At 50.4% G+C, this 25,569-nt stretch overlaps 2 protein-coding genes across 2 annotated transcripts in view; one reads left to right on the top strand and one right to left on the bottom strand.

Annotated features, from left to right (window-relative positions):
* The window catches only part of PCNT (pericentrin), an 86,245-nt gene extending 75,532 nt beyond the window's left edge, over positions 1 to 10,713 (bottom strand). Inside the window, 5 exon segments of the mRNA XM_014447059.2 lie at positions 701 to 956; positions 1,365 to 1,493; positions 3,047 to 3,142; positions 7,326 to 7,529; positions 10,558 to 10,713. Of these exon segments, the coding sequence (XP_014302545.1) occupies positions 701 to 956; positions 1,365 to 1,493; positions 3,047 to 3,142; positions 7,326 to 7,529; positions 10,558 to 10,614 (742 nt within the window). The 5' untranslated portion in view covers positions 10,615 to 10,713.
* A 3,849-nt stretch (positions 10,714 to 14,562) lies between these two features.
* CUNH21orf58 (chromosome unknown C21orf58 homolog) lies at positions 14,563 to 24,629 on the top strand. The gene is given in 8 exon segments (XM_023745973.1): positions 14,563 to 14,622; positions 15,740 to 15,768; positions 16,223 to 16,304; positions 17,043 to 17,072; positions 17,074 to 17,208; positions 18,031 to 18,142; positions 23,888 to 24,027; positions 24,396 to 24,629. Coding segments are annotated over 8 exon segments (822 nt in total).
* Positions 24,630 to 25,569: the final 940 nt, after the last annotated feature.

Here is a 25,569-nt window from a genome sequence, read left to right on the forward strand (position 1 = left end):
GTGACAAATATTCTAATCGCAGACAGTAATGATGTCTGCATAACTCTGACACACTCAAAGCCACCGACATGTACACTTTAAATTGGTGAATTGTGTGGTATGAGAATTACTGCTCAGTAAAGCTATTATTTAAAACACGTTTACAAAAAGTGTGACTAACAAAAAAAATTAAAATTAGAACACAAAAGTATAGACATAAGCTCAATCTAGGCTAGAGAATCAGGAGATAAAGAGGCTCCTGGGCTGCCCATCAGGAGCACCGGGACCCCACTGGGCACAGAAGAGTCTATAGGATGAGGGAGTCTGTGTTCAGGAGCATCTGGTAGGGCTGGATAAAACATGGCCACAGACACAGTCCTATCAACGATGGGGATGTAGAAACCTCAAGCATGTAAGCAAAACACCTCCAACGACATCATTTCAAAAGTTAACAGAAGCCCGTTGAAGAACTGGAAAGAGGCAAGGGGACAGAGAGCAGGATAAGGATATGCAGAGCTGGACGCACAACCACCAGCCAGGAGGTAAACAAGGGCCCAGCGATGGTCAAGGGCAGGTGCCCACACATGGAACACACCACACAGCTCCCACATGGACAGGAAGATCAGAGCATGAATGTCTCACCTTGGAGGCGCCTCTGATGGAGCCACCTGCTTCCCCAAATACCAGAAATGAAAGCCCATGCCTGCCCACACACACATACCTGTCTCACGGCTGCACCGCAGTGCCGCCTCCTCCCGCTCACGTGCATGCTGCTCCCTAACAAGCTCCAGCTCCAGCAGCTGGCGGTTCTGCAGCAGGGCCAGCTCCTGGGCATGCCGGCCATTAAGCATGTCCCGCAATTCCATCAGTGCCGTCTCCTTCTCCCTCTGCAGGTTGGCCTGCGTCAGCTCCAGCTGAGCTGTGTGCATGTTGCTCAGACTCAAGCGCAACGCCTCCAGCTCCAGGGGCGGCACTGGCTGCAAGGAGAGAGGCGGTGCTGCGGTGGCACTGGGGAAGCAGCGCGAGCTTAAGATGTGGTTGGACAGCTGCTCAGGGGAGTCGGATGTTCCTGACTGCCCAGGCTTCTTGTCCCTCAATGCCCAACACCGCTGTGTATAAGGAGTATGATTGATCACTGACAGGGAAGTACGGGCTGTGCAATGTGTGTGTTCCTGGCACCTGACCCAAATTGCTGCCACCAGATGCCCAAGTGTGTTCCTCTATTTTCAGTGGCTCCGCATAAGATGTGAAAACAAAACAAACCAGAAGAGTAGACAGTAAGCCTGCAGTGCACATCCATCCACTGTGACAAATCTCACCTACCTGCCAACCTCCCAGATCCCAAACCCACTGGGTCCTGGTCTGAGTGACAGCATCTGAGTCACCTGGGTCTGCAGCTGTACCTGCTGCATCTCTGCGGACAGCCGCACCATTGACCACTGCTTCCTGTCAGTCTCGTCTTCATGTCGGCTCATCAGTTCAGCAATTTCAGGTTTACATTCTTGTTCACACTCCTGAGGAAGGAGAGCAAGAGATGTGACCTAGAGAATTCAGTCACAAAAAATAACGATGCTATACCAGAGAGAACGGAAAACATACATCCTCGTTAAAACATGCCCATGAGTGTTCGCAGCAACACTATTCACAACCGCCAAAAGGTGGAAGCAACTCAGTGTCCACTGATGGACGACCTCATAAACAAATGTGGTGCACCCACACACGGGATGTCACCAGCCACAAAAAGTAGTGATGTAGGACACATTACATCACTGATAAATTGAGAAACACATTCAGTAAAAAAAGCCAGACACACTCACAGGTCCATTTGCAGGAAAAGTCCAGAACAGGCAATCCACAGACAGAAAGTAGACTGTTGGTTGCCAAGGGCTGGGGGAAGAAGTAGGGAGTGATGGATAACGGGGAAAGGTTTCCTTTTGGGGTAACAAAAATGTTCTGGAATTAACTGTGATGGATTCACAAGTTACTGAATGTAATAAAAGTCACTAAAAATGGTGAATTTTATGTTATGCAAATTACATCTCAATAAAAATAATCATAAAAGAATATACGACCTGTTGGAGTAGCTTAGTATAAAGTTGAAACCTCAAACAGAGGCTGCAGGTATTATTATTGGGTGAGCAGAGCCTGTGTACCCCTCGATCATTGTGGCAGAAACTGGGACATTAAGACTGATTGCAAGCCCGCCCTCCCGACACACTCTGAGTCCAACACTGCCCCATAGGGCCATGGTGGAGACCGGATACACACAGCTGACCATGTGAGACAAGGGAAGCACTCGGAGGGAAAACATCAGTATGTTATCGCTATCCTCCATGCATGAAAGACAACTTCTCTCTTCAACATCTAGGAGAAAAGGCCAAAGGTCACAAGGAGGGCCAAATTGGGCTCAACCAGAAAGTCTGGAGAGACCTTCCATGCGGGGGCAGCATTAAGGACCTGAGACCTGCCCTAGCCGGTTTGGCTCAGTGGATAGAGCAGGGGTCCTCAAATTTTTTAAACAGGGGGCCAGTTCACTGTCCCTCAGACCGTTGGAGGACCAGACTATAGTTTTAAAAAAACTATGAACAATTTCCTATGCACGCTGCACATCTTATTTTGAAATAAAAAAAACAAAACGGGAACAAATATAATATTTGTATTTGCATGTGGCCCGCGGGCCGTAGTTTGAGGACCCCTGGGATAGAGCATCGGCCTGTGGATTGAAGGGTCCTGGGTTCGATTCCGATCAAGGGCACATGCCTGGGTTGCAGCTTGATCCCCAGTAGGGGGCGTGCAGGAGGCAGCCAATCAATGATTCGCTCTCATCATTAATGTTTCTCTCTCCCTCTCCCTTCCTCTCTGAAATCAATAAAAATACATTTTTTTTTTTTAAAAGGAACTGAGTCCTGCAGGGGCAGCTCTGCCTCAAGCCTCTGTGCCCCAGTTTCCACTTTGAGAGAGAAGGTTCTTAAAAGACTGAGTTCTCTCTCTGATTTAGGTTTCTACAACAGGGAGAAGTCCTCTGACAGGGAACACACCTTAACAAGAGAACCCTGAAGATGCATACCTTTGTGAGGACCCCAGGCTGTTCTGAACCGTCCCCATCCAGCTTCTGCCAGGGCTGCTCTGAGTCCTCTGTACTTGCTCCATCAGGGTTCTCCAGCTAAGAGGGGAAGGGCCAGAGAAGAACAGTTACTCTAATGACCATGACCACCACCAGGGCTGCAGCCTCAGGCCCTCTCAGCCCCTCCACCTGCCAGCCATACTGACCCCACCCCCACCTGTTCAGAATCTGCACTCTCCTCCTAAACCATTCTCAGGTCTCAATACCTTTTATGCAACTCATTTACCTAATGCTGCTGCTGCCCCTCTTTCTTATGAATTTTGCTTCTTTAAATATTTTCACTGTGTACTTGACACCTAAATTACTAAATTTTAGTTTCTCAACAAATTCTAGTCTTTCAGACCCATGAACTTAATTTTAATTTCCAAGCTCTTAATTTTATATAAGTAAAAATATTTTATCTTCAAGATCTCCCCTTTTTACATAGAATTTTCCCTTAATAATTTGTAGAAATAATAAATGAAGATAAAAAACCAGAAAACTGTTTAAAAATATTAATTAATTTATTTAAATAATAAGTCCATTAAATAATAACTTGTTTATGAACATTTTCCCCAAAAATTATAAGACATAATTTTAGAAAAAATATAAAACTTTTCATTTAAAATAAGACTTCTTGGAGGATTAAAAATGGCAGCAGAATAAGTGGATGCTGCACGGACATGCTCCCAGGAATAAATTGGAATTACAACTAAAATACAGAAAAACTTCCTGAATAATCAACAGAAAACTCACAGGAGAAAACCCTAATACCCAAAGACTGAAAGTGGAGACTGCATAGAGCAGTGGTTCTCAACCTGTGGGTTGCGACCCCTTTGGGGGTCGCCTAAGACCATCAGAAAACACATATATAATTACATATTGTTTTTGTGATTAATCACTATGCTTTAATTATGTTCAATTTGTAATGATGAAAATACATCCCTCATATCAGATATTTACATTACGATTCATAACAGTAGCAAAATTACAGTTATGAAGTAGCAACGAAAATAATTTTATGGTTGGGGGGCACCACAACATGAGGAACTGTATTAAAGGGTCGCGGAATTAGGAAGGTTGAGAACCACTGGCATAGAGACTGGTAGGAGGGGCAGAGGTGCAAAAGGGCTGGCTGGGTGCCCACTGACAGCAACTGAAGTCCTGGAGAGATATCTCAGCTGTGGGAGGTTGCCACTGAGAACTCTGGGATCTAATCCCCATGTTGGGACCCTCAGCAGAAAGCATCAAAACTGAGAAGGGTACCCACATAACATCTGGCTGTGAAAAGCAGCGGGGTGCTATCTGCCAGGGAGTGACAGCTAAAAATTCAGACACCCTCTTAAAGAGCCAATGCACAAAATTCCCTATGGAGCCACCCACCTTGTGCTCTGGCAGAGGGAGGGTGAAGTGGACTGGAGCTGTGAGAGCAGAAGCCAGGACTGGGGTCTTAGGGGATAGAGCTCAGAAGGCAGACACCCCAAGTTTCCTGGGCTGAGTCATTTCCTCATTCAGCAGAGGACATCTTTCCCACATAGACATTTGCCTTGCTTGGGGGAAGACAGTTGAAACACCCTATGGAAAACACCATGCCCTGAGGCTACTTAAGAGAATTAAAAAAATTAGTCTCCAGGCAGAAGCAACTGCCCCACCCTGTTGAAAAAAAAAACTCTCACCACACCTGAGGAGGATTGCTTGGGGGGCAATTCAAGTCGGAATCCTATCAGTCTATAGGCAGAGGTGTTCTCAGGAAGCTTTGAGTCTTTGCCTGATGTAATTAGTCAGAAACTAGAGATTAAGAGGTATCGAGGGGCTCTCCATCTAAAAAGGTGGGTGTGACAGGGTCACAGATGGCGGCCGTAAGGGACAGAAGAAATATTTGAAGAAACAAAGACAAAGAATTTTCCAAAAATAATGACACATTTCAAGTCAGAGCTCTAAAAAGTGGAAAGAACCTCAAGTAGAATTAATACCATACACATAGACACATCCCATATCCCTGTACACATCATTTCCACACTGCAGAAAAATTAAAAGAAAAATGTAGAAAACAGCCAGAAAAGAAAGACAGTTCAATTAAAGAGGAATACAGTTCCCCCTATATACTTCACCACCCTTTCAATATAAATATGTTGAAGAGCAGCCTGGTAATTTACAAATGGGCTTTGCCTCCATCCGCACTACAACTGGTCGTTATATTGGCTGGTGCAAGGGTATTTATGTCTTTGTGAAAAATGGGATAATGGATATAGTTCAATTTGAAAAGATGCATATGTTTATCTGAAGAATCCACCACGAGATTTTCTTCCGAAAATTGGAATGATTACAGTTTCAGGATTAGCAGGGTTGGTTTCAGCAAGAAAAGGTTCTGGATTTAAGAAAATTGCTTATCCACTGGGACTGGTCACTTTAGGAGCAACTGTTTGTTACCCAGTTCAGTCCGTAATAATTGCAAAGGTAACCGGGAAAAAGGCATATGCTACAAGTCAGAAAATCAATAAAAAAATTTTTAAAAATAAAAATAAATAAAAAGCTTCTGCACAGCAAAAGAAACCATCAACAAAACAACAAGAAAGCCCACTGCATGGGAGAACATATTTACCAATGTTATCTCTGATAAGGGTTTAATCTCCAAAATTTACTGGGAACTTAACAAAAGGAAAATAAACAATCCAATCAAAAAATGGGCAAAGAACCTAAATAGACACTTTTCGAAAGAGGACCTACAGAAGGCCAAGAGACATATGAAAACATGCTCAAAGTCACTAATCATCCAAGAGATGCAAATCAAAATGACAATGAAGTACCATCTCACACCTGTCAAAATGGGTATCATCAACAAATCAACAAACAACAAGTGCTGGAGAGGATGAGGAGAAAACGGAACCCTTTTGCACTGCTGGTGAGAATGCAGACTGGGTCAGCCACTGTGGAAAACAGTATGGCATTTCCTCAAAAAATTAAAAATGGAACTCCCATTTGACCCAGTACTACTACTTCTAGGAATATAGCCCAAGAAATCAGAAACACCAATCAGAAAGGATATATGCATCCTATGTTCATAGCAGCACAATTTACAATAGCTAAGATTTGGAAACAGCCAAAGTGCCCATTAGCAGATGAATGGATTAGAAAACTGTGGTACATCTACACAATGGAATACTATGCTGCTGTAAAAAAGAAGCAAAATTCCAGATTTGTAGGTAGTGTATTTGTAGCTGGTATAGGTGATAATCATTTTTTCCCATAAGGCAGTGGTTCTCAACCTTCTGGCCCTTTAAATACAATTCCTCATGTTGTGACCCAACCATAAAATTATTTTCGTTGCTACTTCATAACTGTAATGTTGCTACTGTTATGAATCATAATGTAAATATCTGATATGCAGGATGGTCTTAGGCGACCCCTGTGAAAGGGTCATTCGACTGCCAAAGGGATCGTGACCCACAGGTTGAGAACCGCTGCCATAAGGCATGCCAGATACATCATTATTTTGAGTCAAATTCTGCCCTCAGCTGCCAGTTTTCCAGCTCATTCTAGCAAACACCTAAATCTGCACCTGCCCTGTTGCACACAGTAGGGAATACTCACAATTCAAGGCCCCCTTATTTATAAGGCACACAGGAAGAAGCTCCAAGGAGAGCCCACTTATGGTTGATCGGGAGGCCCTAGGGAAGCCACTCAGGGCCAGCATCCTCAGTACTCTCAACGCCCAAGTCCACTTCCACTCACCTGCTACACCTGACCTTTGCAGCTCTCAGGACCTTGAGCAACAGAATGTGGTGCCTCCTCCAGCAATACCACATTTCCACACCTTCACCCCCTTCCCTCCTCTTCCCACGTTCAGCAAGAAGGGAAAGGACAAAGAATGACAAGTAGGTGGATTTGAAAGTAGGTGAAGGAGTATTATAGTTTAAGTATCCAAAGAAAACACCTGTTAGAGGGGATGATGCACACAGCCACACCCGATGAACTCATACTTATAAAACTTCCATCACCAAAGCAAGCACCAATACTGGCACTGCCTTCAAACAGTCAATCCAAAATTTCTCACAATCATACAAAGATAAAACATTAGGAGCAAAACCACAAAAATATACTCCCCCTTTTTGTAAACTAAAATAAAACCCTCTTTCCCCACATTTGAGAGGCAAAAACAAACCGAAGACCACCTTTTGTAAGTTACGCTAATAATAACTAAAAGATGAGCAAAATATAAAAACATAATGCTGAGAAAATTTACCTGAGCTGCTGCTGCCCCATCAGGGGCGTCACTGCATGAGGTGGCTTTGCAAACGTCCCCTCCTCCCAGGAATCCACTGTCCTCGTTGGCTACCGGACTCTCCTCCTGGACAGGCGCATCGACAGTCGAGCTCTTCCTCTTCGCCGTCTTTTTCTTCGAATGCGCACAGTCACCTTTTGTTTTTCTCTGTCGGAAGTGAGCAAGCTGTGCAAAAATGTAGAGAAGTAGTAAAGACAAAGGTAAGTGAGAAAAATGTAACACAACCACAAAGTCAGCAGGCTTGTGGGGAACATGAGGTTCTGGGGCTGGCTCAGTCCACTTGGCCACACCTGGCCAGATTCACGTTAACCAACAGATCTCTGTCCCCCACACACTGCCTTCATTAATACCTATGATGCCAGGATCTAAGCTCAGAATTATATCCAAAGAGTCTAGATTGAAGACTGTTAATTATGCCTGTGTACAGACAAAAGAAAGCAAGACAGCCGAGTGACAGAATAGCTTTTCTAGCCACTGGAAATTTACAGAAAAATAATATTTTAAAAAGTACATCTATTTAAAAAACTGATAGCTCAATCAAGGCATGTTTAAGGTTTAAAACCATGTAAAAGCTAAATCTCTCCCTTCTGCCCCCATTTTCCCCCCAATCAAGAAAATTATAGCCTAGCCAAAATTTTCTAGCCATGGATTCTGAAACCAGGTACAGAAATAGCAAATAATTAATTAAGCCAGGTCAATCTAACATCCTCCTTTATGAAATCAGATGTTCTAGTTTTCATGACACAGCTCACCAAAGCACCAGGGACTCCACAGAATGTCGCCCATCCTAAGGCACAACCCAGCTCATTCTGTCCCTCAAGTCTGGGGGTTTCAGACTCTGCTCACACACCCTCTCCCACTAACACCTTATTCAAAAGGTATAAGATCTAACATCAGTTTTTCACAGGGGGACATCTGTTCCTTCAAATGACAACTGTGGTCATAAAAGCAAATACATTTAACAAATGTTTGTCCACAAGTCCATGGACACAGGAAATTACACAAGCCATTCATGTGAGAAAAGCTGTCTGTCAAGGACAGACAATGCCTTCAGAACCAGCCTCATCTATTTAATTTCATTTTAATTCATTTGTTTTATGCCACACTCCATCCAAATTGCCTTCCTGCATCACAGTCCTTGTTTCTGGCCTGTGTTTGCCCAACAAGAGGCGTATTGTTTCTTCTCCAGATGAGCTTAATCACCACCTTCAATGCTCCTTCAGGCACATTTACTAGTACTCACATCTGCAAACCATGGCAAGTTCAGGAATAATATTAAAGCTTAGGGTCACTTTCATCTCCTGTGTGTGACAGGCACAAGCAAAGGGAGCAAAAAACAGGCCACAGATCTCCCTATTCAAATCCTAGTCAGTAGTTTCACCTTCACAGGAAGCCTGAATTGGGCCACTCTGTCCTATGCCTGTCATCCTGCCATTAGACACTGCTGTCCCTGTCACAGCCTCACACCAATCACTGTGCTCTGAATGGTTTCTTTAATGTAGTGGCCCTGTGGTTTCCTCAAGGGAAGGAACTAGCAATGAATACCTCCTACTATCTAGCCCATATGAAATTTCCACGGTTTGGCCATATCTGACCTCGAACACAGCAACTTCATGTGGCTCTCCTTATACTGGCTGGCATTGTACAGGCTCTCAGTCCTTCATTCCTGACAGAGCAGGTCACTTCCAACAGCCAGAATGGGGTGGGGCCGGAGTCACAGCCAACATGCCCAAGCCTGCTCCACTCTGACTCTGGAGCCCAGGTCTATTCAGCATGTGCTGTAATCCCCACAACATGCCCCCAAAACAGTGAGGACCAGAAGGCATTTCTGTGAAAACCTTGGCAGAAGGGAAGTAATAAATGCAAGCCTGGAAACACATGAATCCAGGACCAGTGCGTTCACTTGGGCATCATCCACAACCCTAGGATACAGCACTGCCCCAGGAGGCTCGGCAGGATGTCTGTAGCTTCTCTAGGAATCCAGCATTGTGGGCGCTCCAGGCACCTCCATCAACTTCATCTGCTCAAGACCGTCCACCTGGGCCCAAACAGCAAGGAAGCAAGAACAGGAGCTTCTGGCATAGCTGGTTTGACTCAGTGGATAGAATGTCAGCATGCGGACTGAAGGGTCCCAGGTTGGATTCGGGTCAAGGGCACATGTCCAGGTTGCAGGCTTGATCCCCAGTAGGGGGCGTGCAGGGGGCAGGGGATCAATGATTCTCTCTCATTGATGTTTCCCTCTCCCTCTCCCTCTCCCTTTCTCTCTTAAATCAATAAAAACATATTAAAAAGAACAAAAAAGAACAGGAACTTCTGGACCCCAGGAATAAACAGTAGGTCAGCGGGAGGTAGTATTCCACAATGTAAAAGGTCTCCTGTAACACCAAACGGAAACCTTTTTATATTTAAATAATACTGCAGAATTCCAAGTAAAATGAAAACCTGCATGTAGTTTTAAACGGACGGGAGCAGCCTTGAGCCCTAGGAAACGAGCCTGTGTCTCCCAGGACTGCAAGGAAGTCACAGGTCCTAGAAGTCCTCCAGGAAGCCTGAGCCGTGGCGAGGTGGAGCCGCAACAGGTGCAGCTGTGCACAGGTGTGCAGGGGTGCCACACATTGGCTGTCCACGAGCATGAGGACACACGATGCGGTGAGAGCGCCCTTCCCTTCACTACCCGCCAGCCCTCCACTTTCTGTTGGGGTCCGGCTGTGGGTGGACAGCGAGGGACGCGGCGCGTTTCTAAGACACTCCTGCCCGTTAGGGCGTCTCGAGACCTGGCGGAGACTACAACGCGAATCCGAGAAGGACCGCCACGCCAGGCTCCCGGGAAACGCGGGAGGGGGGCCGGGCAGAGACCCCACCCACCCACCCGCACCGCGCCTCCCGGACCAACCACAGACGCCACGCCCCTCGAGTCCCGGCGTGCCCTGCGCTCGGCCTCTCAGAGAGACGCCAAGCGTCCCCCGCCGCTGATTGGTGGCCCCGCGGCAGGGGCGGGGTCGGGCAGAGGGCGGCGGATTCAAGATGGCGGCGGCCAGGAGGTGGCTACCGTCCGAGTGGACGGAGAGGGCAAGAGTGCGGCGGCAGCCTCCGCCTGACCGCGTCCGCTCCTGGCTGGGTTGGTGGCGGGCCCTGGAGTCCTCCCTTAGGAGGCCACACCAGGGTAGCGGGAGGAGTCGGCGCTATCGTTTACCTTCGCTCTTCCGGCCTCCACCTTTCTGCGCCGCTGCTCCTGTTCATCTTCTTCCATCTCCCTCCAGGCCTCCTCGCGGGCCTCCCGGGAGGTGACGGAGCCGACGCGGCGCTGCCTTCGCTCTATTTACACTCCCTCCCCCTCGCCCGGGCTCTCCCTCCCCCGCGACAACTGTCACGCAGACGTGAGCCCGCCCCTCTCCGGGTCGGCTTCGCCGCCAATCAGGGGTCACATTCCTGCCCTAGCGCACGCGCGCTCAGAATGGCGCGGCAGGCGCGGAGCTCCGCCCCTGCCGCTTGCGGACCTCCGATTGGCGCGGTTACTCCCCAATCAGTGGAGCGCGGTGGCCTCGACCTCGCTGTGGTTGGTCGATTTTAAAGGAGCCGAGGCACCGCCTTGTCTGCGCAGTCGCTGGGCCTGCGGTCCAGCTCTGGGCACCGATGCTGAGCTTTCGTGTTCTGCCGAATCCCGTGTCAGCTCCTATGCCAAAGCCTTTCGCTGCCGTCAGTTTCATCCCGATTCGTCGCTCGGTTGTTAGACGTGGGCCCCTGGGGAGTTGAAACCTACTCCTAAAGGAGCCGGGGCGCTTGCAGAACCCACTCCACCTTCCTCTTCAAGGAAGGCCGCCCACTGTCGTCTGCATCCGCTTCTACCCCGCGATCACCCAGGGAGCAATTCCTAGAACCCAGCCCCTTTGCCTGGGAAGCAGTGACTACCCTCAGGGCTGCAGTGGGCATCTCACGTCTCGTTGCTGCTGTCCCAGATAACCTCACCCTCGTTCCTCGGGACTGAGCCCTGGTCACTGAGCCCTTCTCCGCTGGAATGCTTTCTTTGTTCATTTCACAGACAGACAGCAAAATTATTTGGATCCTTTCCTATACTGTATGTCCCTTCCCTGTTGTATGACTTTGCTTCTACCTCCTTGCCTGGGGGCATCTGGACTGCCTCCTTGCCAGGGCAGCCAGTTATGAATTCGGTGGGGATCTGGGTCAGGACCTCTAACCACAGCCCAGAGGTGCAGGGACAGGTTGCCACTGGGACTGCGCCACTCGTGGACCAGTGTATTCTTACTGGAGACAGTGGCAAATTGGGGTCTGAGTGCATGTGTCTACCCCCAGCTTGTAGCTCCTGGGTGATGCAGCGTAGGATTTGACTAGAGCGACCCCCAGTCATGGGTCCACTCCAGCATCTCTGCCATAAAACCTTCCCCTGGGTCAAAGAATGTTAGTGAGACCGGCCAGTAAGCCAGGACAAGCAGAATAGGGAAACTGAGACCAGATAGTTATACAGCCATCTAGAAAAATCAAGATGCCAAGTAGTTACAGCCATCTAGTAAATCCTACTTTCCCTAAACCAGGAACACGTAAGAGTAAATGGTTTGCACTTCTCCCCAACCAGAGAGTAAATAGCTTAAATCAGCGGTCACCAACCGGTGGTCCGTGAGGTCTGAAAGGTCGGTGACCGCTGGCTTAAATCACCCTACTCAGGGAGACAGCAGAAGTCCGATTCTGTAGCCGGTGGTGTGTAGTAGGAAGGGCAGGGTGCCGTGGAACAGAAGTTTTGCCAACCACACCCAAGGACAGATGAAGTTAAGAGAATAAATCTCATTTTGGTACATCAGCATAAAGCTGATGGATGTTCTATTGAAATCCTCCCCTAAGACCATCCCTGAACTCCCAGCCTTTAAAACCTCTCAAAGGTCCCAGTGCTTTGTGCTCTCTCCCAGGAGCAAGCCCATGCCTCTCCTCCCCCCTCCCCTCCTTTCCCCACAGGTGCATCTCCTGAACTCTATGGGACCCACCAGGCTTGCAACCAGGGCAGCAATGGGCAGTGGCAGTTCATTCCAGACAAACCCGCTGAGCCTGTCCCTAAGGCCCCCTTTTTTTTACTTCAGTGAGGCAATGCCGACCAGCCCAGGTGCCTTTCCCCAGCCCTTCTTTGTTTCATTGTCCACAGCTTTGATAAATGTCCTCTAAAATTCACTGGACTCATGTGAAATTTTTCCTGCACGAATTCAAGAACCCACACACTACAGGCTAGCCCTAGGCAGACCTTTTTGGTCACATTAGGACGGCCTCCCATGCTGGTGGGGAGTTCTGCAGAGAGGGGCATGCTGAGGCCCTGCAGACAGGAAAGGAAAACGCATACCTGTAATGCACAGCTATTGCTGTTAGGACAATCTTTGGTATGAGAAACATCTCTGGATGAGAAACCGGTGCTCCTCTCTCTCTCTCTCTCTCTCTCTCTCTCTCTCCCACTCTCTCTAAAAAGAGCAATGGAAAAAATATCCTTGGGTGAGGATTGAAAAAAAAAGAATAAGGAAATGAAACGAAGTATGGACTTTAGTTAATGATAATGTATCAATATAAGTTCATTAATTGTAACAAATGTGTCATACCAATATGAGATATTAATAATTGGGAAGCTGTATGTGGGACCTCTCTGTACTTACTATCTTCTCAATTTTTCTGTGCATCTAAAACTGTTCTTAAAAAATAAAGTTTGGCCCTGGTTGGTTTGACTCAATGGGTAGAGCTTCAGCCTGTAGACAGGGGTCTCGGGTTCGATTCTGGTCAGGGGCACATGCCCCGGTTGTGGGCTCAACCAGTGGTGGTTCTCTCTCATCATTGGTGTTTCTATCTCTCCTCCTCCCTTCCTCTCTGAAACCAATAAAAAAAATTTTTAAAAAGAAAAAATAAAGTTTGTTTTATTTTAAACTGCCAAACAAGTTCATACTCCCTAGGATGTATATACCCCTGGAGTCACCTCCTTAGCTCCCTTGAGTTACTAAGTTAACTAGTTTTTGTACACACTCAGACCTGTTAGAACATCAGGGTATGGGACATATAAAACCTAAAGACTGAAGGGCAACTTAAGGGATTTTAGCCCAATTCCAGCCACCTGATGCAAGAGTCTGGGTTGGCTGCATGGAGGAGAGGGCTGTAAGGTGCTGAGCCCTGCTCCTACCCCCGCCCCGGACTTCGGTCACCGCTCCCATTTCAAATCTGTTCTACCTCTTCATCAGTCCGGTTGACCCATTTGTAAACCTGAGATGGAAAGCCAAGGGGACCAAGTACCACTCCCTCTGCTCCATGGAGCCCTGCCCTCCCAACCACACTGACTATTAAGGCCTCCCCTGCTGGTCGGAGCCTCCCACTCACACCTGCCCCAGATGTCCCCTCCACATAGCTACCAGGACACCCATCCCTGCCTTGGCCGGGTCCCCTCCTGGCAGTCCCAGCACTAGATACATGTCCTGCCCAGTGGAATGGGGGCCCAGCCTGTGTCCCTTGAGGAGCCAGCTGGCCTGTGGGGTGGACAAACCAGGGAGCCCCTATGGGGTTCTTTGGCCAGCTCCCTGGTGCCGCCCCCTCTGCAGCCCAGAATTTCCTGAAACCCTCAGGTAGCTGGCACCGGGGCTTTGTCTTGCCCGGAGGATGCCTAGGAGCAGCCAGGGGCCTGCTGGCCTCCTGGAGGTCATAATGGATGGAGAGTGCAGGCTCCTGAATGAAGGGTAGGTGGGTATGGCTGAACCCTCCCCACAGCCTCACCCTCTTCTGGGCTCTGTCCTGAGGGTGGGGACCGTGTAGGGTGGGGCTGGGACTGTCCTGCCGCCAGGACCCTGCTCTGCCCCTCGGGCCCCAGCTGCTGCCCACGTTTGCCCTCCCAAGGAGCTTGCCTGGCCACACCTGGGAATGGTAGTGTTTGCAGCAACCCCTGGGCGAGGAGTGGGCGGGGCCTGGGAAAGACTCTCCTCGAAAACCTGGCAACCTGGGGCCTCCCTGTCTGCTGCGCCTAGCAACTGCCTTGGCGATGCCAGTGTTGGCTGCAGTCCTGGGAGATGTGGGGCCCTCCAGCTCCCTGGCAGAGGCCAGTCTCCACAATCCTTCATCGACAGCAGGGCTGAGGCTGCTTCTCTCCAGCTGGCTGAGCTGAGCTTTCCTGCAGAGAACTGGCAACCAGGGAGGGAGGGGCCTGCGGTGACCCCTCTCCCAGGGTCCTGGGATGCAGGATGCCACTGTGGCAGATCAAATGGCCCGACTGACCCTGAAACTCTTGGAGAAGGTAAGACATCTTTTTAACACCTGCTTATAGGAGTGCAACTTTAAAAGGTAAGATATTCTTGTGAGTGCTACTGCTTCCCAGCAAAACCCTCTCCTGTGGATTTTATTTATTTTTCTTTTTTTGTTGTTCTTTTTTCCACCCCCGTGGATTTTAGCCTTGTAATGGACTGTGGTTTCTTGAGTTTTCTTCTTTGCATTCATACAGAAACAAGTAGGTTCTTCTGGCAGTTTCCGCAGCCAGGACACAGACACACACCTGCGGCCGACGCTTCCAGGGCCCCACAAAGGTCCCCTGAGGATCCTCTGGGCTTCAGTGTTTAAGGCAGGGGTGGGCAACCTTTTATCTGCCAAGGGCCATTTGGATATTTATAACATCATCATTCGATTAATATCAGTTTATGTTGCTATGAGAAAAGCTCCTGGATTTATTGAATTTCAAGTCTCACTTGTGGTTGCCTTGGCAGGGCCAGACCACTTGATTTCGCAGGCCTTATATGGCCCTCAGGCTAGACATCCCCCACCCTGGTTTAAGGAAGACAGAGACCCACCTGTTGTAGGACCCACAGCCCCCTGGGCTGGGCCTGGGCAGAGGGACTGGGGGACCTGTCGTCACACCAGACTTCTTACCCCCTGAGAGTCTGCATGAGCCTCAGAGACCGCCCAGACAGCAGCTCCTCGTCTCCCCACCTGCTTTGTTCCTCTCTGCTGCCCTGCAGCCCTGTACCCCCCTCCCCCCCATCTGCTGGCCCATGGGCCCGCTTGCAGGGCCCAGCAGGGGCGACCCCAGGACTGGCCCAGGTGGGCAGTCAGGGTGGTCAGGGACACAGAACTAGCCTGGGTCTGGCTCTTCAGAAAGCTGTCTGGAGGGGGCCGCACAGATCAGATGTCCGCCCTCAGAGTCCAAGGAGGAATATGTGCATGTGGAGAGTGTGACACACTCGCCCCTAAGAGAGGATGATGCCCTGCCGCCTGTCCCACCCTCTAGCACCCAGCACTTCCTGCCCCGTCCCCTTCATCTGGGGCATCGAAGCACAGGCAGGTGCCCCACGCCAGCCTGCGCCCCGCTCACACTGAGCCTGTGCCGGGAACCGGACCCTGCCACGGTCTCTTCCTCACAGAAACTGGAGCAGGAGCGTGAGGATGTGGAAGGGGATTCCGAGGACCCCCACCTGGTGCCAGGTAAGGGCTGGGCTGTTCGGGCAGGCGCCAGACCCACCTTCTGCTCAGGTCCCTCCCTCTTCTGTCACTGGCAAGGCTGTGCTTAATCTGCTCCTTACATCCAGGGTTGAAGGTTTGTTTTATCTTTACAACACTCACTCACACACACACATGCACACACTCACACATACCACACTCACATGAACTCACACACGCATGCACACAGGCAGGCACAATTACACACACACACATGCACGAAGACTCACACACACACACACCAGGTGCTCTGCTGAGTGCACCCTCACATCCCATCCTATCACCTTTACCTGTAAGCTCCAGGACAGGGACATCCCTCATCCCCATTTTCCAAACAAGAAAACGGGCCCAGGTCACCCCCAGGTCTTGGCGGATGAGGCTGAGGTGTCCTGATGGGTCTGCACATTCTCTCCAGGACACGAGGACAGGCCAGATGCAGCCCTGCAGAGCGCCCTGAGGAGGAGGAAGGACCTTTGGCAGAAGCTCTGGGTAGGTCACAGCAGCCTGGGCCTGAGCTGTCTGTGGCTGAAACTGGCCACCACACTCAGACCCGGGTGGGGAGTGGGGGTGGAGGGTTGGGGTGGGAGCTGGAGGATGGGAGTGGGGTGTGTGAGGTGGGAATGGGGGTTATAGTGTCTTTCTGGACTCAGTGCCAGTTCTCTGAAGTTTGTGATTCGTGGATGGGCAGCTGGTGAGCTGCGAGCAGCTGAGATTTCATGCCTGGGGCACTGGGAACAGCTCTGTCTGTGGTCTGGGCTCTGACAAGCATGCGATTGGCTAGGCACCTGCTCTGGTGGCACATTATCCAAGCTGGAGATGCTGAGTAAAGGGCCCACTTCCTACAGGAAGTGGAAGCTCGGAGGCTGGCCCCAACTCCGTCCCCCAGCAGCAGGAAGGAGCACTCCAAGTCCACACAAATAGTTACGATAAATGTAGCTTATCACTTGTAGCGAAGGGGACGGGGACGCGGAGGCAGCCAGAACCAGAAACTAGTTCATATGATTTGGTAAATTTTAAAAGAAGCAATATTCTCAAATGGGCCCCCTCAAAGGGCCCTCAGGCCCTGCGTTCAGGCCTGGCTCCAGTCCTAGGGAAGCCCTGCAGGGCAGTGATGGAGACTCCAGGTGTCCCACACGGGCCAGCCACCAGGGAAGAGCCCAGGGCACACCTCCCACCCCAGGTTTAGTGGCTGCCCCTCTGAGCAGCAGTCTCTGATTGGCGTTGCAGGAACAACAGCTCCTGGAAGAGCTCTCCGCGCCACGCCCACTCCTGGAGAGGGCCCAGCAGGGGAACCCGTGGGACAGCGCTGCCAACAGAGGTGCCCCCTGGCATCTACCCTGTCGCCTCCCCACCCCCGCTGCCCCTGGAGCTGCCTCGGGTCATCCAACACTCGGTAGGTCTTCCTCCCGGTGAAGCCAGGGGCAGAACCCCTGTGGGCAGGCTCTGTGCCCACGGAGACCTCCCATCTCCAGCAAGCTCAGCAGCCCTGGGAGAGTGCTCTGAGGAGGTCGTTTGGCTGGGAGCCCACAGTGGGCACTCACCATGCCCAGGCACTCACAAGGACATCAGGGGCTCATCTCAGTCATCCTGGCAGGTGCCCTAAGACAGGGCTTTGGGGATTGTGGTCTCGTCCCCTCATTACAGATGAGAGGCTGGGTCCCAGGTCCTAACTTTCGCTCTAGGGGTAGACGTATTAGGGAAATTTGGCATCAGGAGGACCCTGAATTAGGGGAAGAAGTGTTTTAACTCTTTTTCCAAAACTTCAAAATGACCAGGAGAAGCTTCAGACCTTAATTTCAACACATAAATTGCAAGAAGGGGGGTGTTTTATGCAAACATTCAATCCATAAGACACCATGTCGTAAGCTAATGCCCAGACTCACATAATTATCTGTTCAGCCATCAATTCAACCTCTAGGGTTAATCAGCAAAGTTCCCCTTGGATGGATGGATAGATAAGTAGATGGACAGTTTGGTGGATGGTTGGATGACTAGGTAGATGCATGGGTGAGTAGGTGAGTGGGTAGGTGAGAGAGTGGGTGGGTGAGTGGATAGGTGGACGGGTGTGTGGATGGGTGGGTGGGTGGGTGGTTTGTTGGGTGGATGGATGGGTGGGTGGGTGGGTAGATGCATGGGTGAGTGTGTGGATAGGTGGGTGCTGTAGTACACTCTCTTCAAGGACTCATTCAGTAGCTAGTCACCTGGTTCTTCCTAGGTCCCCCAGGCTCCTCCCACCATCATTCAGCAGCTACCTCAGCAGCCACTCATCGCACAGATTCCCCCTCCCCAGGCTTTCCCAGCTCAAAGGTCTGGAAGTATTAAGGAAGGTAAGTGTTCGATATTAATATTGTGGTGAGCTTATGAAATTCTCTACTGAAAGGGAAAATATTTTGTAAGCAGGATAGTCATTTAGAGTCAGCTTCTGTCTACTCAACTGAAGTCACCTGTTACCAACATGAAAATGGCTTTAACTCTGAGAAATGTTTCCATGATGGATATTGCCGAGTGAAGAAAAGATATAAAAAAAAGAGGACTTGCCCGGCTGGTGTGGCTCAGTGGTTGAGTGTTGATCCATGCACCAAGGGGTCACCAGTTCTATTCCCAGTCAGGGCACATGCCCAGGTTGCAGGCTTGATCCCCAGCAGAGGGCATGCAGGAGGCAGCCAATCGATGTTGCTGTTTCTCTTTTACCGATGTTTCTTCTCCCTCTCTCTATCCCTTCCTCTCTGAAATCAATAAAATATATATATATCCTATATAATAAAGAGATAATATGCAAATTGACTGTCATGCACTCACAAGATGGCTGCCTACTACCAGGCCGGCATGGGGGTTAGTGAGGGACGACCAAACAACTGAACAAGCAGGCTGCATGGGGCGACCAGGCCAGCAGGGGGGTTAGTGAGGGACAACCAAATGACTGAACAAGCAAACTATGTGGGGTGACCAGGCCAGCAGGGAGGGCAGTTAGGGGCAACCAGGCTGGCAGGGGTGGGGGGACAGTTAGGGGCAACCAGGCCGGTGGAGGGGGTGCAGTTGGGGGCAACCAGGCCAGCAGGGGGGGCAGTTGGGAGCGATTAGGCTGGCATACAGAGGCAGTGAGGGCCGATCAGGTGAGCAATTAGAAGCCAGAGGTCCAGGATGGTGAGAGGGATGTCCGACTGCCAGTTTAGGCAGGATTGGGCCTAAACTGGCAGTCGGACATCCCCCGAGGGTCCCAGATTGGAGAGGGTTCAGGCTGGGCTGAGAAGACCCTGCCCCATGCACAAATTTTGTGCACCGGGCCTCTAGTATATACATAAAAGCTTAAGCGACCATTATGACCAAATGACTGGAACGACCAGTCACTATGATGCACACTGACCACCAGGGGGCAGACGCTCAATGCAGGAGCTGCCCCCTGGTGATCAGTGTGCTCCCACAGCCAACTTCCCCCAGTCGGCCAACCTCCCGTGGTCCATTCCCTCCACCCCGCCCCCCTGGGCCAGCAGGCCCCGATTGCCTGATTGGGGCCCAGCCCCAGGCTGGGACAGGGAACCAGAGGTGGATGGCGGCAGACACCGCCCCTTTCCCAGGGGGGGCCAAGGGCCGGCTCCCTTCTTGGGGCAGGTGGCCAACCTCCTGTGCCCTGTCCCTCCCCGTGGTGGGCAGGCCCTGATCGGCCTGCCACTCACTTGCCATGGTGGTGGCACAGCAGTGAGGGAAGGAGGAGGAGGGGAGGCAGGGAACTGCACAGTGGTGGCGTCGGTATCAGGCGTTCCTTCCTTCTGTGCCTGTGTCCTGTTGCCTACTCTCCCTCCCCCTCCCTCCCCTCCGGGGGGCCTTTGGGCCCTGATCGGCCTAGCCCTGATTGCAGGCCAGGCCTAGGGACCCCATCCATGCGTGAATTTTGTGCACCTGGCCTCTAGTACTTTTAGTAAATAAATACATAAAAATTGTGCTAAAAAACACAAAGCATAAAATTTACCATCTTAACTATGTTTAAGTGGTGTTAATGATGTTCATTGTTATGCAACAGATCTTTAGAACTTTCTCATCTTCCCAAACTAAAACTCTGTCCCATGGAACACTAACTCACATTCCCCTCCCCCAGCCCCTGGCACCCACCATCTAATTTCTGTGTCTCTGAATCTGACTCCGCTAGGAACCTGATGTAAAATGGAATCACACAGCATGTGTGATTCCTTTTGTGGCTGGCTTATGTCACTGGCATGATGTCCTCAAGGTTTATCTGTGCTGTCGTGCTTGTCAGAATATCCTTCCTTTTTAAGGCAGAATAAAACCAGAATGAGCTACTACTCATGCCCACATTTTGCTCATCCCTTCATCCATCCGTGGGCACTTGGGTTACTTTCACTCTATCTCAAGAGTCTTAAGTTAATCACATCTGCAAGGTCCCTTCTGCCCTGTAATGAAACACCATCACAGGTTCTGGGGATTAGAAAGTGGACATCGCTGGGGCCATTGTTCAGCCCACTGCACTAACCAATCACAGTATCTCACAAATTGTGGGTGCGTTCTTTTTTATTTTATTTATTTATTATTATTTTAAAATATTTTTTTATTAATTTCAGAGAGGGAGGGAGAGGGAGAGAGATGGAAACATCAATGATGAGAGAGAATCATTGATTGGCTGCCTCCTACACGCCCCTTACTGGGGATTGAGCCTGCAACCTAGGCATGTGCCCTTGACTGGAATCGAACCCGCGACCTTTCAGACCCAGGCCAACGCCCTATCCACTAAGCCAAACCGGCTAGGGCTGCATTTTTAAAAATATATATTTTTAAGTTGATTTTTAGAGAGAGAGGAAAGGAGTGGGAGAGAGAGAGAGAGAGAGAGAGAGAGAGAGAGAGAAACCTTGATTGGCTGTTTCCTGCAGCCCCCTACCGAGGGTCGGGCATGTGCCCTGACCAGGAATCGAACCGCCAACCTTTCTGTACGTGGGACGACACCATGTAAATTTGTGAGACACTGTGATTGGTTAGTGCAGTGGGCTGAACAATGGCCCCAGCGATGTCCACATTCTAATCCCCAGTCAAGTCATACTGGCAAGGACTGGGTGCATTCTTTTTGGGGTTGGATGTTCCAATTCTTTCCTGCAGGGGCTACCACAGCAGTGCTGCTCTGGAGGTTGCTGTCTTCTGGTGACGGGATATGCATGTGGGGCACGTGCTGGGGAAGGAGGTGGCCCAGTCAGGAAACACTGCCAGGCAGTCTTCCCGAGTGGTGATTCCCATGCACATGCCACAGAAAGGAAGGCGAGTTTCAGTTGTCCATAACAATTCACCAACACTCCGTGTTTTCAGATTTTTTTTCCCATTTTTGCCAATCTGTTGGGCATGAGTAGTAGGTCATTCTGGCCTTAATTTACGTTTCACCTCTTATATACAGGGTGTCCCCCAAAAATGTATACACACTTTAATAGCTCAATTTGGCAAGTGAAATGTATTTTAAGAAACATTGCCTTTATAATTATTCAAAATGTGTGCATACATTTTTGGGGACACTCCATAGTTATTGGCCATTTGATACCCGTTTGTGTGAAGTGCCCATTTAAGTATTTTGCCCATTTTTCTTTCAGGTTGCTTCCCTCTCATTGATTTATAGGAATTCTTTATATGCTACAATGGGTCCTTTTTTGATATATGTATTACAAATATTAAGTCCTTTTGTGGCCTGCCCTTTCTCTCTTAATGTCTTCAGGTGAAGTTCTTAACTTTACTAATAGATTTTCGGGCTCTTTCCTTTATGGTTAGTGCCTTGGGTGTCCTGTTTGAAGTTTTTACCTGCTCAAGGTCATATTGTCTCACGTGGCTGTTTATGTTTCACGTTCAGATCCACAATCCATCTGGACTGGCTGTGTGTGCGCAATGAGTTAGGGATCAATGCTATTTTCTTTTTGCCGTGGCATCAGTTTGACCCCGTGCCCTTGACTGAAGGCTCTCCCATTGCACTACCGTGTCCCTCTGTCAGGAAGCGTCCCTTTAGCGAACAGGATGTGTCCATTTCTGCGCTCGCTCCTGTGTTATCTAATCTTTTCACTCCTGACTCTATCAGTGGGAGTCCTGGAGGCCTGACTGGGAAGTGTCCCTCAGAGGCTCCCACTGCTGCTGGTGGGTGGAGTCTGCCCCAGCCCAGCTCAAGGGCCCTTCCCAGATGGGGCCGCCAGACAGCATCTCCAACAGCTTATCATGCAGGGTCAGAGCTCCCACAGCTGTGCTGCTGCAGGAACCTGGCTCTGGGTCTGCACCTCCCATAGTGCCCCAACCCTGGGGCAAAATCTGTCAGGGCTCTGCAGAGAAACAGAACAATAGGATGTGTACACAGAGAGAAAGGTGTGTTTTAAGGAATTGGTGCGATTATGGAGACCTGGTTAGTCCCAAATCTGCAGGGTGGGCTGGCCCACTGGGGACCAGGGGAGAGTTTCCGTTGGCATGGGGAGGCTACTGGCTGGGGTCCTGTGTCCTGTTGAGCCCCTGCCCCTGGGCCTCCAGGCTCCTGTTCGTTTGCCTGGGAGTATGAATGGTCCCACGGGACCTGCCTTCCTTTGGTGAGTCTGACAGAGCCTGGAGGAAATGCCTAATTTCCTGGACCGAGCTGCTGTGGAAACAACCCATGTTTACCTCTTGTGCCAACAAAATTTACACGTTTCATAGTATCCAGAGTTGGTGAATCTATCCCGGAGCTGCTGTAACAAAGCACCACAAGCCAGGTGGCTGGAAACCACAGAAATCCGCTCTGTCACAGTCTGGAGGCCAGAATCCAGGGGTCACAGGGCCATTCTCCCTCCAGGGAGGGTCCTCCTGCCTCTTCCAGCGGGGGCTCTGCTGTATCGCAAATCAGCGAGCTGGACAAGACGCCTTAATGAGCCAATTAGGAGTCATCTTTATTGCGCGCAGGTTCAGGGCAGATTACCTGTCAAAATCTGAACAAACATAGGAGGGAGAATTTCTTTTTATATCCTTCTAGTTCTTTGTGTAAGTTATTTTTGTAGACAGCGTGTAACCTTAAGTATATATCATATTTAGCAAACACCTGTCATATCTATACAGACACCTGTAACCTTGGATACAAATACTTGGCATGAGAATGGGAATTATTATCCATATCAGCGTATCAGTCCCTTTAGATGGCTAGCTTGCAAGGTCAGACAGTTAAGTTTATCTTTTCTATTATTCAAGCTAAAAACAAAGTTATTTTACAGTCTAAAAATAACAAGAGTTGACCTACAGAATAAGAGACAAAGAATAACAGAGTAGCCCTAACCAGTTTGGCTCACTGGATAGAGCGTCAGCCTGTGGACTGAAGGGTCCCAGGTTCAATTCCGGTCAAGGGCATGTACCTTAGTTGTGGCCACATCCCCAGTAGGGGGTGTGCAGGAGGCAGCTGATGGATGTTTCTCTCTCATTGATGTTTCTAACTATCCCTCTCCCTTCCTCTCTGTAAAAAAATCAAATATATATATATATATATATATATATATATATATATATATATATAAAAGAATAACAGAGTAGTTCAAACAGCAGCTTTCCAAAGGAGGGACCACCATGCTTCAGCTCCAGGTGTCCTGGGCTGTAGCTCAATCGCTCGTCTCTGTCGGTGTCTGTGCTCCCCTTTGGTCTCCATCTCCCTCTGCCTGTCTCTTATAAACACACTTGCCCTTGGACTTGGGCCCCATCTGGATAATCCACAGTGACCTCACCTCAAGATCCTTCATTACATCTGCAAAGACCCTTTTTCCAAATAAGGCCATGTTCTGAGGTCAGGGGCCACCATGCAGTACCGATGGGCTTGAGGAATCTGCCAGCAGGAAGGCAAGAGGGGCCACCTCCTAGGAGCCCAACTGGACACCGTCCACACACTTTATAGCACACACACCCTCTGACCTGGAAATTTCAGGTCTGGGAATGTGACCCTGCCCCCCTCCCCCCCAGGAGGAACAGATACGTGGAACACCCTACACCTGTTTCAACAAATAAGTTGCTCTCAAGCTCTGTTCTCGGGTGAGACCCCTGACGGACGGACGAGCCCGTGTGTGTGACCGAGCCCCTCCTCCCCACCCTTTTAGACATGGTGGAGATGATGCTGCTGCAGAACGCACAGATGCACCAGGTCATCATGCAGAACCTGATGCTCCAGGCCGTGCCCCCAATGGCGCCTGCTTCCTCCAGGGGACCGCAGACCACACCCCTGCCGCCCACCCTGCAGGTAGGCTCAGCCTGGAGCAGACACCAGGTAAAGGACGCCACCCAAGTAAACACTTCTGGACATTGTGTATCTGTGGAACTCTGAAAAGCACATTTTTAGCCCTGGGGGCCTGTAATCTGGCCGTGAAATCCCACAGTTCTCCCCCATCCCCCTCAGATGAGGAATGGGTTGTGCAGTTTGAGGCCCAGAAAGCTGCTTCCTTGGGATGAGTTCTCTGCGCCCCCCCCACCCCATTTTCTCCCTCCCTTCCCTTCCCTTCCTGGGCTCTGAGGCCACCCTAAGTCAGGAACAGGAGTGGGGGTGGGGGAAGAGGAGTGCCTGAAGCAGCAGGTCCCATTGAAATGAGCTGCTGTTTGTGCTGTGCCGAGGGCCTGCAGTGGCCTCACCCCACCGGGCTGCGAGCTGAGAGGCAGAAGCCAACCTCCGTGCACCATCACCACCACTATGCGCCCCCAGCCCCGCTGCAAGCCGCACCTGGCTCTCCCGTGGCTTACTCCATGTGGCCCTCCGTGGTCTCCGCCACCGCCCTCCCACCTGCCGCCAGCTTCCTGCCCACCATGCGTCACTTGGCCGCCCCCTCTGCCGCTGCCCTTAGCACGTAAGGATTCTGGAACCCTGTTGCCCTTCCCCACCCCTACTGAGAAGCCAGTGGACATAGGTCTCTGTCAGGTTCCTAGGCTGCAGAGGGAATTGGGAAAGGGGCCTGGAAAGGCCCTGCCATCTCCTGAGGGACACAGGTGGGACCATGGAGCCTCACCCCCACCCCCCCCCCACGGCCACCTCCTGGGGAAGCTTGGGTCATTTGTCTAACCCCGATGATCCTGGGTATGTCCAGTCCAAGCATGGCTGCGAGGGCCTCCTCCTGATCCCCAGAGCGGAACTCACCTGCCCGTGCACCTGTGAGCCCTGTGGGGCAGTAACGACACCCAGACTCCTGCCTTTCCTCTAGGGCTGCGCCTGACGGTTTCCTGCCTGCACCTGCTCCGGCTCCGGGCCAGTGAGCCCCCAATACCTGCCTGGTGAGCCCCACGGTCCCTCTTCCCTCAGGGACGTGGTCAGAAAAACCAGGTGGAAGCCTGACAGTGGTCCCTGGCCACCGAGATCACAAGGAAACACAGGGGTGTTGTCAGAAAAGATGCCCAGGAGCCACAGGAAGATCCATAGCATAGATTTAGCCACATAAGACTATAAAAACCTCCCCATGGGAAACAGCCCAGAGGCGAGGGAGGAAAGCAGTGGCTGCAGACGGAGATGTGCTGTCCTGGAGGAAGCACTGTTGACAGGTAGATCCACCCGCTAGCCTGGCCTTTCTCCTGCGAATAAACCCGCAGAACTGCACACGGCTCCTGAAGGGGGAGCTGGGGACCGAGGCTCTTCTGGTTCTGTTGGGTTTCTCACCTGATGAATCTGTTACCTTTACTCTTTTTAAAAAATATGTTTTTATTGATTTTAGAGAGAAAGGGAGTAGGATAGAGAGACAGAAACATCGACTGGCTGCCTCCTGCACAGCCTGCACCCAGGCATGTGCCCTGACCAGGAATC

The sequence above is a fragment of the Myotis lucifugus genome, unplaced genomic scaffold (assembly GCF_000147115.1).
Source record: "Myotis lucifugus unplaced genomic scaffold, Myoluc2.0 scaffold_608, whole genome shotgun sequence".
Classification (NCBI taxonomy): Eukaryota; Metazoa; Chordata; class Mammalia; order Chiroptera; family Vespertilionidae; genus Myotis; species Myotis lucifugus.